General features: G+C 36.8%; 1 protein-coding gene across 4 annotated transcripts in view; it reads left to right on the top strand.

Moving 5' to 3' along the window:
- The window catches only part of SRBD1 (S1 RNA binding domain 1), a 125,417-nt gene that overhangs the window by 108,091 nt on the left and 1,633 nt on the right, over window positions 1–15,693 (top strand). For all 4 annotated transcript variants that reach the window (XM_033056719.1, XM_033056720.1, XM_033056718.1 and 1 more), the window contains exons 20-22: window positions 1,499–1,675; window positions 3,393–3,545; window positions 14,101–14,285. In XM_033056719.1, the coding sequence (XP_032912610.1) occupies window positions 1,499–1,675; window positions 3,393–3,545; window positions 14,101–14,285 (515 nt within the window). The remainder of the gene's footprint in view (window positions 1–1,498; window positions 1,676–3,392; window positions 3,546–14,100; window positions 14,286–15,693) is intronic.

Raw genomic sequence — 15,693 nt, 5'->3', positions numbered from 1 at the left:
GTAATTGTCCATTTCAGCAGGAAGCATCTGCCTGAGATGCTACTGTGCCTTCACAAAACTGAATGTGGGATTTCCGTGTGGTAACCACATTGTGTATTTTGTGTGGTTTAATTAACCTGGTTTACAATTGTTCAGGTCTGTTGTTCCATGTGGATGCATTAAGTTTCCTTCAGACATCCAGTGTATGAGATTGACACCCTAGCTAGATTGCAGCCTGAGCAGAGCTTTCTGTTTGTGGTTTTTGATGCATCAAAATACACTTCCTGACACATAGTACACAGGGAGGGTATGACAGTGCTACAGTATTTGTATTACTACTGAGTATTGTGCTTGAAAGACTTGAGATCATCAGTGGAAAATTCTGTCAACTCTGTAATGTTCCTCTGTCAGTGTAAATAAAGTAGATTTCCCAATGTTTCTCAGAATTTTTTAAAGAAAATTCCATTCCTAATGATTAATATTCTGTCTCTGGTTAAAGGTGTGTCCCTCTAATTTAATTCTGACCTTTCACCAACTTTGGACTATTTTTTTAACTTTCTCTTGAGAATGAGAATAATGGAAAGATTTCTTTTTTTCTTTTTTCCCTGAGATTTTATGACTCTTGCTGGGCTTGCTGGTGGTGTTTTTCTAGAATCAGTTCATGCCATTCCACAAACAGTGCCATTTCATTCACTGCTACTGCTGACATAAAGCAGTGGCATCATAGCCATCATAGTGGGTGACATTTCCTTCACTAGTGCCATGAGTAACTCCCCCAAGAGCTCTTTTCTCTCTTTTTATGATTAACATACTCCACACACAGAAAGTTTTACTCACATGTATGTACAGAAAATGTGCAGCAAACCTACTGCTTCCTGAAGGAACCTGACTAACTGCTGTTGCTCTTCACAGGTAAGTTCTTGGCCAGGTCCAAGTTACGCTCAGAACCAGTCATTCAGCCTGTTCCCAGCTGCTTTTTATTTCAAGAGGAGCTCAGAGAAAGGATCACTTAAATTGTTTGAGGAAGGCAAGCTGCTCCCAGCCACTCTCCTTCTGGGTAGCAGACGTGAGCCCTTCATGTTGGGGCAAGGTGTTTCAGAGCCATTGGAAGAGCTGAGAGGGGACTGTTCTTACAGGACTAATTTATCTGTTCTGAACCCTCCTCCCACACTGTTTCCTGAAGAGGGCAGCTGGGGGCAGGCCATAAGACATGACAAATTGAATTGGCATTACGGAAATAGCCAACAGGTCATAAATTACATGTCCCTGGCTTACTAGTTAGGCATGTACAGAAGAGGATTGCTGCTCTAAGTTTTCTCGACTTGAGTGGATTCCTTTCCACAGAACTTAGGGAAGGGATCCTTTTTCAGACACTACCTTTGGTCTGGGAGTCTATTTGCTAATTTCTTCAAGTTTTGTAAACCACATTTTCCATAGGAATGTGTATCCTTGTAGTGAGTAGCACTTGCAGTAATGACTGTTCAATAGTAATAAAAGTATTTTGTAATTTTTTTCTTAGACACATTGCAGGACTGAATGTTAACAGGGCTAAAAATATAATTGAATGGCGAGAGAAGAACGGACCATTTATAAACCGAGAACAGCTCAAAGAAGTTAAAGGTTTGGGTCCCAAAACCTTCCAACAATGTGCTGGCTTCATCAGATTCAATCAAGAATATATAAAGACTTTTTGCAGGTAATAGAGATTTTACTTGTTCTGACTAAATTATCTGAAATAAAATGAGAAGACTTTCCCCTTTTCTGCTTTGTATCCATGCTTGAGACTCCCGGAATCTTACGCCATTGTGCTCTGAAAGATAACAAATTAACTTGTTAAAGTCCATGGTTGAAGATAGTTCTTCCTCTGAATAGTCATGGCTTGCTAGTCCTTGAAGTCAGATTTTGATAATTATGTAAGTTTAATTAAAAGTTTAGTCTTGTTTTTCAGGCATAATAGAGAGATCTGTAAATAAATTAATTTAATATGGTAAAGGTTGTTCTGCAGAACTTAATGGTAGTAAACTGGTGCAGATTTTTGGAGTTTCAGTTTCATTACCTGGAGAGAGGAAGTTGAGTAGCTGCCTAGATCAATCTGTGTGTATGTTATACTCCTGTGCCTAGCAAGTGTGGTGTGACTGTCTTCTGTCTGAAATATGTGAGGCCTTTTCCCAAGTCCAGTGTGTCAACAGTGCGTCATCCTCTTCCCTGTCATCTCATTCCCTGATTCTGTACCAAGTCTTCTACTCTTTCAGCCATTCGTAGAGCTCCTCTTGACCTTTCTGCGGCTGGAAATGCCCTTTCTAGCACAATGTCTCTTCTCCTGTCTTTTCTCATTTCTCTTTCCAAAATAAAGAACTAAGAAAGGGCATGGCAGTAGCACCATCCCCACACTTTTGCCAGTGGCTCTTCTCAAAAAAAAGTATTTTCCTGGGAAGCACATGCTATTTTTCAGCCAACGCAGTGCTCAGAAGCAAGACTGTTTTCCCAGTTGCTGCTGGCCGAGCAGCACACGCGTAACTTCCAGGCAGGACGTGGGCACATGGGGACTGGCTTTCTGCCCGGGGGGAAGGTATACAGATTGGTTGCCCATCTGGCAGAGAGGCATAGGCTGCAGGCCAAGTGGTGCTCGCTGTAAGCACCAGAAGACCAAAGAAATTCCTTCCAAAGCTCTCTATGATTGATAGGTCTTACCTTGTACAGATCTGTTCTAGTTTCTCTAGTTTATGCGCCAATACAACCCATGAAAAAAAGGCTAATGGCTTTTTTTTCCCCCCTCCCTGAATGTTCACTGGTGAAATGTGAACATTGTTTTTTAGCCTTCGTGGAACATGATTCTGATGTTAGTCAGATTCCATAAAATTTGGGAACACTGTCTAATCTGAGAAATGGGTTTTGAGGCCAAAGTAAAGCTCTAATACCGCTGCCTCCACAGCACTTCTTATGGGTCCAGGTGACATAACCAGAGGCTTTTGAAATGAACTTTGAGTCTCATTTTTATCCTTTCTAATGATTTTGATGACTTTAGGTTGCTGTATGAAAGAATTTTTGTGCTTTTTACTTGAAATTTAACAAATAGTGGTTATTTTAAAAATCAGTATGGAAAGAGGAGAATATGTTTCTATTTCTGCCAACAGTTGATGAGTAGAGCCCAAAATGCCAGTGCTAGTTTCAGGTCCTTCCATGTGTTCTCTTTTGTCTTCCAAAAGCAGGAACCACTTGTGATTTAGGAAAAAAAACAAAGGGCTATGAAAGGAGCATTTGCAGTAGGAGCCATTTGATGCCTTTAATGTGTCCTGATAAATTCTTTTGTTTGAACGAAACGTCAGGGGAAAAAATGCTTTGCTTTTGTGTGTGGACACTGGGCCAGGATCATCTTCATTGAGAATGACATGTCCATTTTTTATTTCTGGCAGTAATAAGAAAAATGAACTTGGAAGTCGTGCACTTTTGACTAAAGCAGGTACACTGGCTAAAAAGAAGAGTAAACTAACATCATGTGCCTCACAACAGCCCAATCCTTTGGACCAAACTTGTATTCATCCCGAGTCTTACAACATTGCAATGAGGTAAGTGATGGGAAAGCTTTGGAACCACTGACATCAATTTTTAAAATATTGTACTGATTTTTCTGACTACAGCCTGCTCATTTTGAGACAGGAATATTTATATTGCTTTGAAGCTTTCACCCCTTTCTTCAAGAAGGTATGCTTGGGATATATGTGAGCATGTCATTAGTATAGGGCTTTAAAATTAAATTTTGATACTGCAAGATCTAATTAAGATGTATATATGAGTTCCTAAATGCACGAATAGTATGATTGTTTTACTAAGTGGTTAAAAGAAGAGAATGTTTTTTTTGTATATCAGAAAAAAGTAATTAGAAATCCATGTGTGCCTGTGAAATACTACTGTAAACTGTGATCTTTTCTATCAGTAGCCTGGTTGAAACTGGACTTTCCTTTTCCTCTTCAGAAAACATTATCTCCTACCATAAATGGACACATTTATTTTTCAACTGATTTTTACTGAACAGGTTCTTTTCTTAAAAAGTACTGGAGCTAATTTCACCAGTAGCCAGTTGCTTTAAGATTCTTATGATCTCTGTTGAGAATATTATGCCTGGACAAACAAACTAGTGCTTCCTGTATTATAAACAAAATCATCTTTAAACCTCAAAGAGAGATACAGAATTTCTGATTTTACAAAGCTTTTCTTTCTTGCTTAAAAAGGTCATACAGGACATTGCATTTTTAGGACACCTTCCCTTCGCTGTCCATAGGTCTCCATGCTTTCCTTCTGTTAAGCATGCAGTGCACTTTTGTTTCCATCCTCTCCCTGCCACAGTTCATTCTTCTTTGTGTCCAATTCTACGACCCACTGTGCAATTTCCTGGTAGAGTCTATAGCAGTTGTGCACTGTGTAGATAACCTTGGTTTCTCATTTTCCATGTCCATTTCCCTTTTTTTTCTTACACATCAGCATTTGTTGCAAAGTCCCTGCCTTGTGTAGCTGTGGGGAAAAAACATCAGTCAAGGTCCTGATTTTAATGATCTTACATTTGGTAGGTTGTTTATAGGAGGAGTGGCTTGGTCACTCTAACTGGTGATTTTTCAATATGAGTCAATGTGAAAAACAAAAATGACTTGATTATTCAAAAATAATTTTGATTTTCAATATTGAATTCCAGTCAATTTAAATTTCAAGTACACAGATTTTAGTTTTCAGCTTTCCACTATATAATACACTAATAATGTCATTAGTAAAGGGGTCACAGTGCTACCAGCCTTGCTTAAAGCCTGATGTGGACAGATTGCTTTAGAGAGCAGAGAAGTATATGCAGTTAATGGTGGAATACTATGGTAGTTTCCCTTCATAAAATATTTGCACAAAAGTGGTCAGAATAAAGAATTGTGACATTGTTTCAAAAGCAGCACAGGTGACTGTTATATCTGAAGTGGTGAGTGGGGTTATTATTGCATAGGGTAGAACAGATATTCACATACAGATGAAATTGTATAATTTTAGTAGGTATTACAGATCATATAATTGTGATTTGAAATTTGACTGAGAACCCACCACTAGCATTATTTAACAAAAAACAGAAAAAAATATTACTGAGCACAATTTTTCTATCTCAACCAAGACATTGGTTTGAGCCCCAGGCTTATGCATGTTTCAGTGAGGGGTCTGGCACCTATTGCACAGCCAACAAGGCTTGGAAGGTGCCTTGCTGAGTCCTAAAACCTGCACAGCTTCAGACTCAGATTTTGATTGCTTCTAAGTCCATGCAGAAGTGTTACATAGCTGAAGACCAGTGTTAATCTATCTCATCATCTGTCTTTGGATAATGTAAGTATTTTATGGCAGATTTCCAGCAGTGCCATTTTCTGTTCTCTGTTTCTCACCAAACACTTTGTCGTTCTAGACAGATTTTTTCATATGAAGTATTTAGGTGTATGTGCATGTCATAGATATTGTACCATACAGGATTTTGTTGTTGAGTTTTATTGGGTTTTTTTTAATGCAAAAGAATATAAGTAAGCAAATATGAAACAACAATTACAGTATCTGCTAATGAAACACCAAAATTAATAATCTCTCTGTAACTAACTGTATCAGTCTTTTCTGCATACTTTTGACTTTCTCTGTTGTCTTTTTACATTTATAATACCTCTACACATAGTAGATGAGGGTAAAATAGTTTCCCAAGTGATTCCTGTGAATGTACTTTATGGACAACAGTATTGTATTTTTCTTTTGTTTCCTTGAAGGCATGTTAAATACGAAGGTGATAATTTTTGTGGTATATATTGTACAACTGTGCAGCAACTCGATCACAAAATGGTGTGGGGATGGGGACAAATATCTTTGTTTTTTCATGCCAAATAGCTGTTTTGAGAAAAGAAAATACAGCTCTGCAGCAAACTGACAAAAGCCAAGATGTGTAGTATTAAAAATTGACACTGATGACATAAAGGCTAAATATAAACCAGACATTTTCCCCTCAAGCAGCTAATGCTATAATTTAGCAATGATTATATATTTAAAAAGTCTTTTCAAAAAAAGCATGCGAGCTGCTAAGTTTCTCAGAACTTATGAAAACAGCTTTCCAAACCTTTTTTCCTGCCTGAGTATGAATTAAGAAAAAAATTTACTAGGAATTCCAACTACATGGACGATTCAGTCCAAAGCTTATCAGGGCTGTTGGCGAGTTTTGCTGACAGGCAGTGGATGGGGCTGGATTCATAATTCCCTTTTGCGGAGCCTACATTCATGAGAAAGCTTTTGAGAGCCTGAAGATCAAATAATGTTCGTGGTGTTGGTTGGAGGTTTCTTATGGAAGTTAGCCAATATCTGAATGTTTTTCTACAATGCTAGAATTAAACTAGGTTAAAACTTAATTGATGATTCTTATAACGTAAAATAAAATACATGAGAAAAATTAAAACTGTTAGATGTAGGTTAGAATTGGTATTTAATAATAAAGTTTTTAAAATAATACATCTTAATGAGTTCTGTGGCTCTACTGCTATCAGAGTATTTCTTCTTTTTCTGTGCTTACACTGAACTTTGTCAGGGAGTGTGTCAAGTTCACAGGTGGATCTGTGCTGCCAAAGGGCAGAATTGTCTTGAATATGACCAGATTTGATCAAAAATCCAGTATTACATACCTCTTACCACGAAAATTAAAATGTACAGAATGGCTGCTACATGAGTGAATCATAAAGACTTCTTCATGCAATGCCTACCACATCTTGCTATGAGAAATTAGTTTCTGAAAGTTTTATTGGATTAAAAGTTTTCATGGAAAATTACATTTATTTTTAAATGAAATAAGATGGTGATTTTTATCCACTGCCTATAGCCAAATTACTCAAAGGCAGCAGTCTACATTGCTGATTTATGACATGCAAAATTATCAGGTTTTAAAACAATGTTTTTGAGGGATAGAAATTTACCAAAATTTGAAACCACTAATTTTCTTTTTTAGGGCTATTTTGTAACTTGAAAAGCCAATCCATTAAAGAAAAATATGGTTAAAATAATTACTCCCAAGTGGTGACTTTGGTTGCCAAACTTCAGGCTGGAGCCAATTTTTAGGACCGATTTAGAAAAATAGGGTTTTTATAATGGAAACACTGATGTAATCTTTACTGCAGTGGTACAAATGGTGCTGGTATGATTGATTTATGGCATTTAAGCATCTTAACTTAAAATCTGTACAATTTCTGTAAAATAATTGGAAAATATCCTACTAGTGATTTAACACGCTCTGCAGAAGACCAAAGCATTTTTGTTCATGGTTTCCACACTGTCAAAGCTTGGCTTTGTCATGTGCCGTGATCAAGCTTATGAACACCTCTAAATATTATGAATCGGAATTTCCAAAAAGCTAAATAAAAACCTCAAAACTTTATAGACAGCCTGTTTCCCTGCAAAGCAGAACCAGGCTTTAAATTTTTGAAAAGTCTATTTGTGAAAACCAGTTTATTGTGGCAGAATCTTCTACATACAATTAATACAATATGTAGAGCATATCCAATTTCTTGGTATGTATTGTTAAAGAATTGGTAGGAAAACCAAAGAAACATTTAGGAAGTCCCCAGAAGTTACTACCACGTTATACTTATAAACCATAATATTGGAAAGAAAATGCAGTGTTTTTTCTTTGTTTTGTCAGTCTGCTGGGTGCAGTTGGTTTCATGTAACTGAATTTTAATATTTGCTGACTTTTTTAGTTAAAACTCATTAAAATGCTTTTTGTAAAAGGTTGGCACTCAGAATGTGTATTTGTTGCTCACAGATTGCAGCATCTGGCAGACAGTTGTATTTTAGCCTGACCTAGAAATACAAATTTTTGCCAATGTAAAAGATCTAAAACTGTAACTTAGAATAATAGAGGTAGGGATCTTCCTTGACTAACCAGGTTTAAGACCTTGCCTGGTAGAGACCAGTCCTGCTCACTGTGGTTGGTTATGCCTTTAGAGAAGTTTTTGTCATACTGGGCAGAGTCACTTGTAGTGAAGATTCATGTCTTGCCATTCTCTGTGTATTGATAATGCTGCTTGGTATCTTCAGCAGGAATTCAAAGTCCCAAGGGAATTCAGGAAGCACACGTTCATGGGCTTTTGTTTCACTGAAATGAAACACTTGGATCTGGCACTTGTTTCAGCAAGACATTTGTGTTGATAACAGTTTATATTCCATTATAGGCCAGTCAGTCTTAGTTCAAATACCTCTGGTGTTCTGTGTAGTCTGCATGGGTGGGTGTAGCAGCTGATCCATAGTATCTCATCTGCTGTGCTGATAAGATGCATTTGCTGACTTTGAAGGCAAGTACTGGCCCCTAAGAAACTGCAGAAGAAGAACTGTTGATGAGGCACCAAAAGAAAGATTTTTGTCTCCTGCCCTTTGTGCAGCTGGAAGCTTGTCCTTTGATACCATTTCCAGCTCACTGGCAGGCTGGCTTGCCTCTGTCCAGATCCCCTAGTTGTCACCAAACAACTGAGGCAATGCTTAAGGGGAGTAGAAATCAAGACAGGAATTATTACTTACTATGGTATTTGAGCAATAAAAACTAGTTGTTGTGTTCTATTTAATAATGCAGTCTACATGTGAATATTTTTACAGGGGGATAGGAGTTACTGTGGTAGAAGACCTCTCCTTAAAAAGATAGCAGAAATATCTTTTATCCACTTGAATGAGGCTGTACTTGCATTTACACACGTGTGGGTATTCAAGTTATTTGATGTGCAGACTAATACTTTAAAAAGTATTACATTTTGGGGCTTTTTAAAAGAAACTTTAAAAAGTTAAACTCAATTAATGAACCTTTATGATTATTTCCAATAGCCAATGTCCAGTCCTGATTAAAGAGAACACTTGCGGAATTGTGACCATTAGGTATTATAAATAACTGTTCGTATTCATCACTTTAGAAGGCAAATTCATTTACAGGTTTTACTGTGACTTAGCTGGATTTTTAGAGGCCGTGTTTTTGAAAGTTATCTTGTCAGTAAACAGATGAACAGAAAAAGCTTTTGCTGCCAATTGCCATCCAATAAAGACATTTTAAAACTTTAATGTGTTGTAAAATATAGTTAACAAGAATGATTAGAAGAACTTGGAAATAATAGAGAAATATGCTTCATTTATGCTATAAACACTAGACCCATAAATCAAATGGTATTTTTAATTTGTTGAAATTTTTGGAACTTCCCTAACTTTCCACTAGTTGCATTTAGAAAAAAGTATTGGGCAAAAACCTCCACAAGACTTTTTTAATGAAATTTTCTCCTTTAAGTGTAGCATACTAGTTCTTTGTGGATAACTAATCATGTTTCACTATTTTTTATCTCGGGTTGCACTCCAGTTACGTGATATATCAGTAGTCATGAGAGCAGCCAACAGCAGCGTGCCTAATGGTATGGAAGCAAAGTGGCTATGCTGCAGTGGAGCTGTCTCTGAATTTCTTTTCTCATTTAGAAACTCATTGTTTCTTAAAATTTATAAGTTCAAAATGTCACAAACTGAGTGCTTTCTGCATGCAGTCAAATAATCTACATTATTAATAATTTATGCATTCGAAGGAAAACGTATTGGTTAGACAGCTTTGGCTAAACCACATAAGTAGTTTTAGATATATTTGAATCTTTAGCTCTCTGTCTCCAGCAATTAATTACAGAAAGTAATGCACAAATACTGTTTGGCACGTAGTTTTCCTTGGTAATCAAAAATTGAGGATCCGTATCACTGGTGGGAACACCAACATCTGCATTATACAAATACTGCTTTTGCACTTCAGAACATTACTAAAACATAAATGTCTGCATAATTTAAGCTTGTTACTGTCATAAATGTACGTTTTACCTAACAAAGTGCAAGTTAATGCAGACTTGTTTTGTTTTCAGAGTGATTATGTTGCTTTACCATTAACTCATGTGTGCACTGTGACAAGATGTAATGGCATATCATGTTGCTTTAATGTAATGAATCCAGTACTCCCAGCTCTTAAGTCATGTTACTGGAAATGATTACACAAAACAGAGATGACTGTGACTAAAACCTTGCAAAGCTTTAGAACTCCTGCTCGTTATAAGAAGCTTTTTGGGGGGTGGTTAGCATAACTTCTTAACAATTTACTGTAGGCTTCACTTGGTAAAATTTTTACTCATTTCTGACTATATTTTGCATTCCAGTGAAATTTATTTTTTAAGCATTGCAAGGGCTGTGCTATAATTTTGTGCAGATGTGTATGTTAAGTGAACATGATGTGCTTATTTGTTACATTTATGCTACTTTTCTTTCTTTCTTTATCTGGATAAGATGGATGAAATTATGTATTAAATAAAAACATCAGTCATTTATCCATGACTGTTCTCTACAGGTCCTGTAAGACTGCGAAGATTGCTTTTAAAACAAAGGTGATTGCAGAGGTTTCTGAGTATTCTCTCAATCTCAAACCCATAAAACTCAAAGTTCTAAACTATTTGAATTTCATCCTGTTCTTCCTAAGACTCTGGCAGCTTTTATCTAAGTTGATGCACCTTGAGCAGAAAGTTCATTCACATATTCAGCATTTGAGGAAGTAAGGATAATATATCTTGTAAGAATGACCTCACTTCAGGAAAAAAAGTCTCATCTTCCCCATTTCTGTTAACTTTTCTTTAGGTATTGTCTTTCTAGTAGATAAACATAATACTTGAGCTACTGCATCGTATTATTTATTTCGTATGTGTAGGCAGGAAAATACTTTAAGGACTTTCGTTTTTGCACAGACCATTGATATTATGTTGTGCAGCTGGAGCTGCTGTTTACAAATTGTATGAACGAGATATTTTAAGGATTGCAATGAGATAGTTTAACATTAAGATCAAAATATTTAAATTAAGGGAAACCTCTTTTTTTCCCCTATAGCCATATCCGAGTGTTACTGCCAACTGTATCTGGGAGTTTTTTTCTGTCTTTAAAATAATTCTTGAAGGGAGTTGTTGGTTTGCTTTTTTTAGTAAGGAGAAAATTAACTTGGTTCTTAGCAATGACATTTTAAAATAGAAATTATCAATATATGCACCACTGTTCAGTCAGCGAGTTGTGCTTTATATTGATTTTTTTTTTTTTTTAGTCAAGTGCCCTCAGGCTATATTCGAGTAAAAATAATACATTAAATATATAATTAGTTGAAACAATATTTCTAGAACTAACTGCATCTGCAATCACTAAGAAGTTACTTTAGTTTGGAAATACTTTAATACATAGATTCTGCCAAAACCTATTCTATAATAACAATAGAAATAATACTGTTTCTTATAGAGTATTTCTTCTCAGTGTATGTGCATGCTGGGCTTCATTCAAATGCTCTGTTTAGCCTGTGATATATAACCCATAATTTTGAAATATTCTTAACAAAATGTCTGATTTTTAGAATGTTAGAATTCTGTAGAAGTCGGTGGGACTTCTCATTTACTTACCTAGGACACATGTTTGGGCATCATCTTCAGCTGGAGCCAAAATTTCACTGTGAGCAGTTACCACATTAATAAGTTGTTTACACAATTGCAATTGGTAACATGGGATACAAACTTACCATCCTTGCCTAGATGAGGAATCCTTTTTAATTTCAGATAAATGCTTTGGGATGTCCAGAGGGAGGTGGCTGCAGGGAGTTGAACACCTTTCATGAATTGTGCTTGAAGGCTCAGGCACTTGGATTGTGTCCTGTTTCAGACTGGTTTTCTTTCCAGCCTTGTGCACGTAACACTGTTCATTCTATTGCATTATCCACACATGTGACATCTCTGTATGTCACAGGGCTTTTTTTGATATACCTTGGTGGCTGTTTTGTGTTGTTGCACTTACTAGTGAAACCCACCCCGTGATCAATTCACAAAGTCAATGTGCTTCTGCAAAATCCTAATGGTGAGAAAACGTTACTTGGACGTACTCAAGCTGAGTTTCAATTTGAAGTGAAATAAAACCAAGTATGTGAATGTCAGCAAACTTGTTTATGTGGGTGGTGGCAAAGCATACATTATTTAGAAGGTTGAGTCATGAGGCTGGTCGGGTTTGTCATGTTACATCTGGCATGTCAGTCAAAGCTGGGGCAGCTGCTGCCTGTCACTAGTGCTCTGGTGGGGCATTGTCCAGTGTTAGCAGCCCCCAGCAGTATGGGGAGGAGCACTTCACCTGGGCCCGGGCTCATTTTCATCATTATCACTGCAACTACTTTGGGGACTCCTTTGCAAAAGAAGATGGTTTTGTTTCACAGAACATATGATATTTTTCATACCTGTTATTAGACAAAATGCTCAAATCATAGTGGTGAGGTTTACAGAAATTGTGTGGTTATACAGGAGTGGTTAGTTTACAGAAAAAAAAAAGCACTGATAAAATATTATAAAATTATTATTATAATTTATATTCTTTATAAAATAATATAAAATATGAAACATTTTGCATCTGTTTTGCTATGTGCTTTGCTTCCAAACCACCTTAAAGTACTTCAAAAAGTGGTGTCAAAAGTCAATATGTAGTCATAGCAAAATTCTGTAAATATGGAAAACACCACCATCCACTGAGTCCTTATTAATTTTCATCATACATTGCCACATGAAAGATGTGTATGCACTAAAAATATTAGTGAAAATTATATTTATCACTTCTAAGTGCAAATCTCTGTGTTAGAGCTGCCAGTACACTTAAGTCACTAAGTTTGTACTTGAATTCAGTAAAGAGGAAGTTCTGACAGTTGTAACAGATGTCTTCCTTTAGCAAAATTAATGGACATTTTTCAGTGAAGCTTTGTCCTTATGCTCACAGAAGAATTTTGATTTACTGAAAGTCAAATATTGCTTTAATTATGGCTCTTCAATTTATATTTTGTCCAAAATAATTTAGTTTTGTATTTCAATCCATAGAACTTTCTATTGCTCACCATCCAAAATAATCTCATTTGGTTCTTCTGAGTTACAAAGCAGAAACAACAAACTAAAGCAAAAAACCCTCTGGGTCTCCTGACAAAAAAATACCAGCCTCAGGTTTTGATAAAAGCACAGTGTGTATTTTGGTGGGGGAAAGGAGGTCGAGTACCAGGAGCTTTTGCTTTCTTATAGAGCTGGAATGTCTCCCACCAAGTTCAGGGCATGAACCTGCTGGTCAGCTCTTCTTTTGAGACTTGTAGTTTGCACCTGTTGTGAAGCAGGATAAGGAGAGGAAAGAGGAATCTCTTTTAGGAATTTGGAAGGAATGTTTATTCAGACTCTGGAGGAAAGGAACAGTAATTCTACCTGCCTGCTGTGGTGGAGAGCATGCAAAAAAAAAATGTGCTTCCTGCCAACAATAAGGGGCATGATAAAGCAGGGTAGATGAGGCTTATTCATAGTGAGTTGCAGGTCATGGTGGAGATCACATGTCAGGACATAATTATTTAGAATAATTTATATAATTATTTCTATTTCTTTTCAGCTTTTTAGGTACCAGTCCAAATTTGTCTCAGTCTGCAATGTGTGTATGTATGTGACAATAAGGAAAGTTAAGGATGTTTGTGTTGTGTGACTACTTTGACTTAATGATTACCTAGTGTCTGAAAAACTAATTGTTCTTAATCATGAAGTTCACAGACAAGAGAAGTATTTTATGCAAAGTTTTTCTTAAGTTGGGTTAAAGATTCTTCATATTAATTTAGTATTTTGAGTATTCATTGTTGCTTTACTAAATTGCCATTTATTCTACTCTGAATGAGAGTGACAATTACAATAACATTGTTATAGAACTCTCACTGATTTCCAGGGAGCTTTCATGGTAAAAGACATCTTTCAGTAATAAGGAAATTCAGTTCTATTGTGAAATGAAATAATTGGTTTGAGAAGAGATTTTAATTTCATTTTATTATTTTACTTCTAGATTTGTGATCTGTTCCAGAAGATACACATATAGGGATGGGCTCTGAGTTTCCATTTATGTGTCAGATCTGTGATGAGTTGAGAGGACATACACTTGAAAAACTGTTTATATACTTAATCAGAAGTTTTGTTCATGCATCAATCACAAAATAATAGAACAAAGGTTCAGTTTCCACTAAAGGATGTTACAAATCTTTCTATCTTTGTTTGAAATTCGTAGGTTTTTATCTCTAATTGGAGGAAATGCAAATGACATAGGAAAATCAGATATGCAGCAAAAAGTGAATGTGGTAATTCAGAAGGAAGGACTGGAAGGCACAGCCAAAAGGCTCAATACCACTGTGCACACGCTGCAGCTGATCATTGATGGTCTCACTCAGCCTGAAGGCTATGACATCCGAACAGGTAAACCTCAGTTTGGAAGGTTGTAATCTCAGTTTGCTTGTTCTGCATAGCAGTTTTAAAACAGCACGTTTTCTTCTTCAAAAATCAGTAGTAGGTTTTCATGGACATGCAACTACATTTCTTTTCTCAGTCAAGGTAAAGGCTATGTCATAGTCAGATGTCGCTCTTCAGTTTCATAGGTAAGGAGTGCGACTCCTGTCTTAAATCATGGCATTTTCATCCATAGGAAGGGGAGTTGTATGGCTGTTAACAAATGAAATAATGTCAATATGATGACTCTCTACTGATTGCAGTGGCATTGAACAGTTTGAGGTAGAGGAAAAGAAAGATGAAGTAAAACATGGGGATGCTGTTGCATAATGAAACAGCTAGATTCTCTTACAACAGCAGGAGATAAAGGTAGACAGCAAAAATGGAGGCTTGTAATGACAAGTAATAAATGTATGCTTGAAAAACCAACATTTCTGTCCCCCTTTTTTAGTTCATTAATGGTTTCCATGCTTATTTTTTTAAATATTTCCCTCTAGTGATCTTGAAAATATGCATTTTCTATGTCTCAATTTGTTCTGGTGATCTCACATCTAAATTACAGCAGAATATGCTATTAACATAGGGAGACATAAAAGCAAAAGAGAGAATCTACAGTGGAAATACATATATTTTGCTGATCTAGGACATTCAGTATTACTTTAGACAGATTCTGTGGCTGGAGAAGGCAACCTAGTAGCCTTATGTAGCTGTGTGGATTTCTCCAACATGAGTTCTTCCCATGGGCTGCAGTTCTTAATGAACTGCTCCAACATGCAGCCCTTCCATGGAGTGAAGTCCTTTAGAAACAGACTTTCACTGTTCCCTAATGAGGTCACAAGTCCTGCCAGAAAACCCGCTCCAATGTGGGCTTCCCACAGGGTCACAGCCTTCTTTGGGGAATCCACCTGTTCTGGTGCCCTCCATGAGCTGCAGGGGAACCTCAGCTCTGTCATCTGAGCTCTTCCTCCTCCTTCCCCTGGGTGTCTGCAGAGCTGTTTCTGTCACACATGCTCACCTCTCTCTCCTGGGCTGCAGCTGCTGTTGCACAGAGTTGTTTTTTCTTTTCAAAATATTTTATCCCAGGAGCACTTACCACCATTGTTAATGGGCTTGACCTTGGACAGCAGTGAATCTATTGGACACAGGCAAAGCTGCAGAAGCCACCACTCGCAGTAACCCACATACACACCTATCAAAACATTGCCATGCAAAGCCAATACAGATTCACAGACTAATTCAATTCCAGTGCATTTTAGCTATAAATTTGTTCAGGCTGAATTTTATTTCTCAAAAACAAACAGAAAAGTTATTGCAATTCTGGTTTGGTGATGCTCCTTGTGGAAAATCTCAATCCTTATTATATCTTGGAAAGGTCAAA

Source organism: Catharus ustulatus, chromosome 3 (genome assembly GCF_009819885.2).
Source record: "Catharus ustulatus isolate bCatUst1 chromosome 3, bCatUst1.pri.v2, whole genome shotgun sequence".
Classification (NCBI taxonomy): domain Eukaryota; kingdom Metazoa; phylum Chordata; class Aves; order Passeriformes; family Turdidae; genus Catharus; species Catharus ustulatus.
The sequence above is the reverse complement of the archived record's forward strand: the minus strand, read 5'-3'. Positions and strand labels throughout refer to the sequence as shown.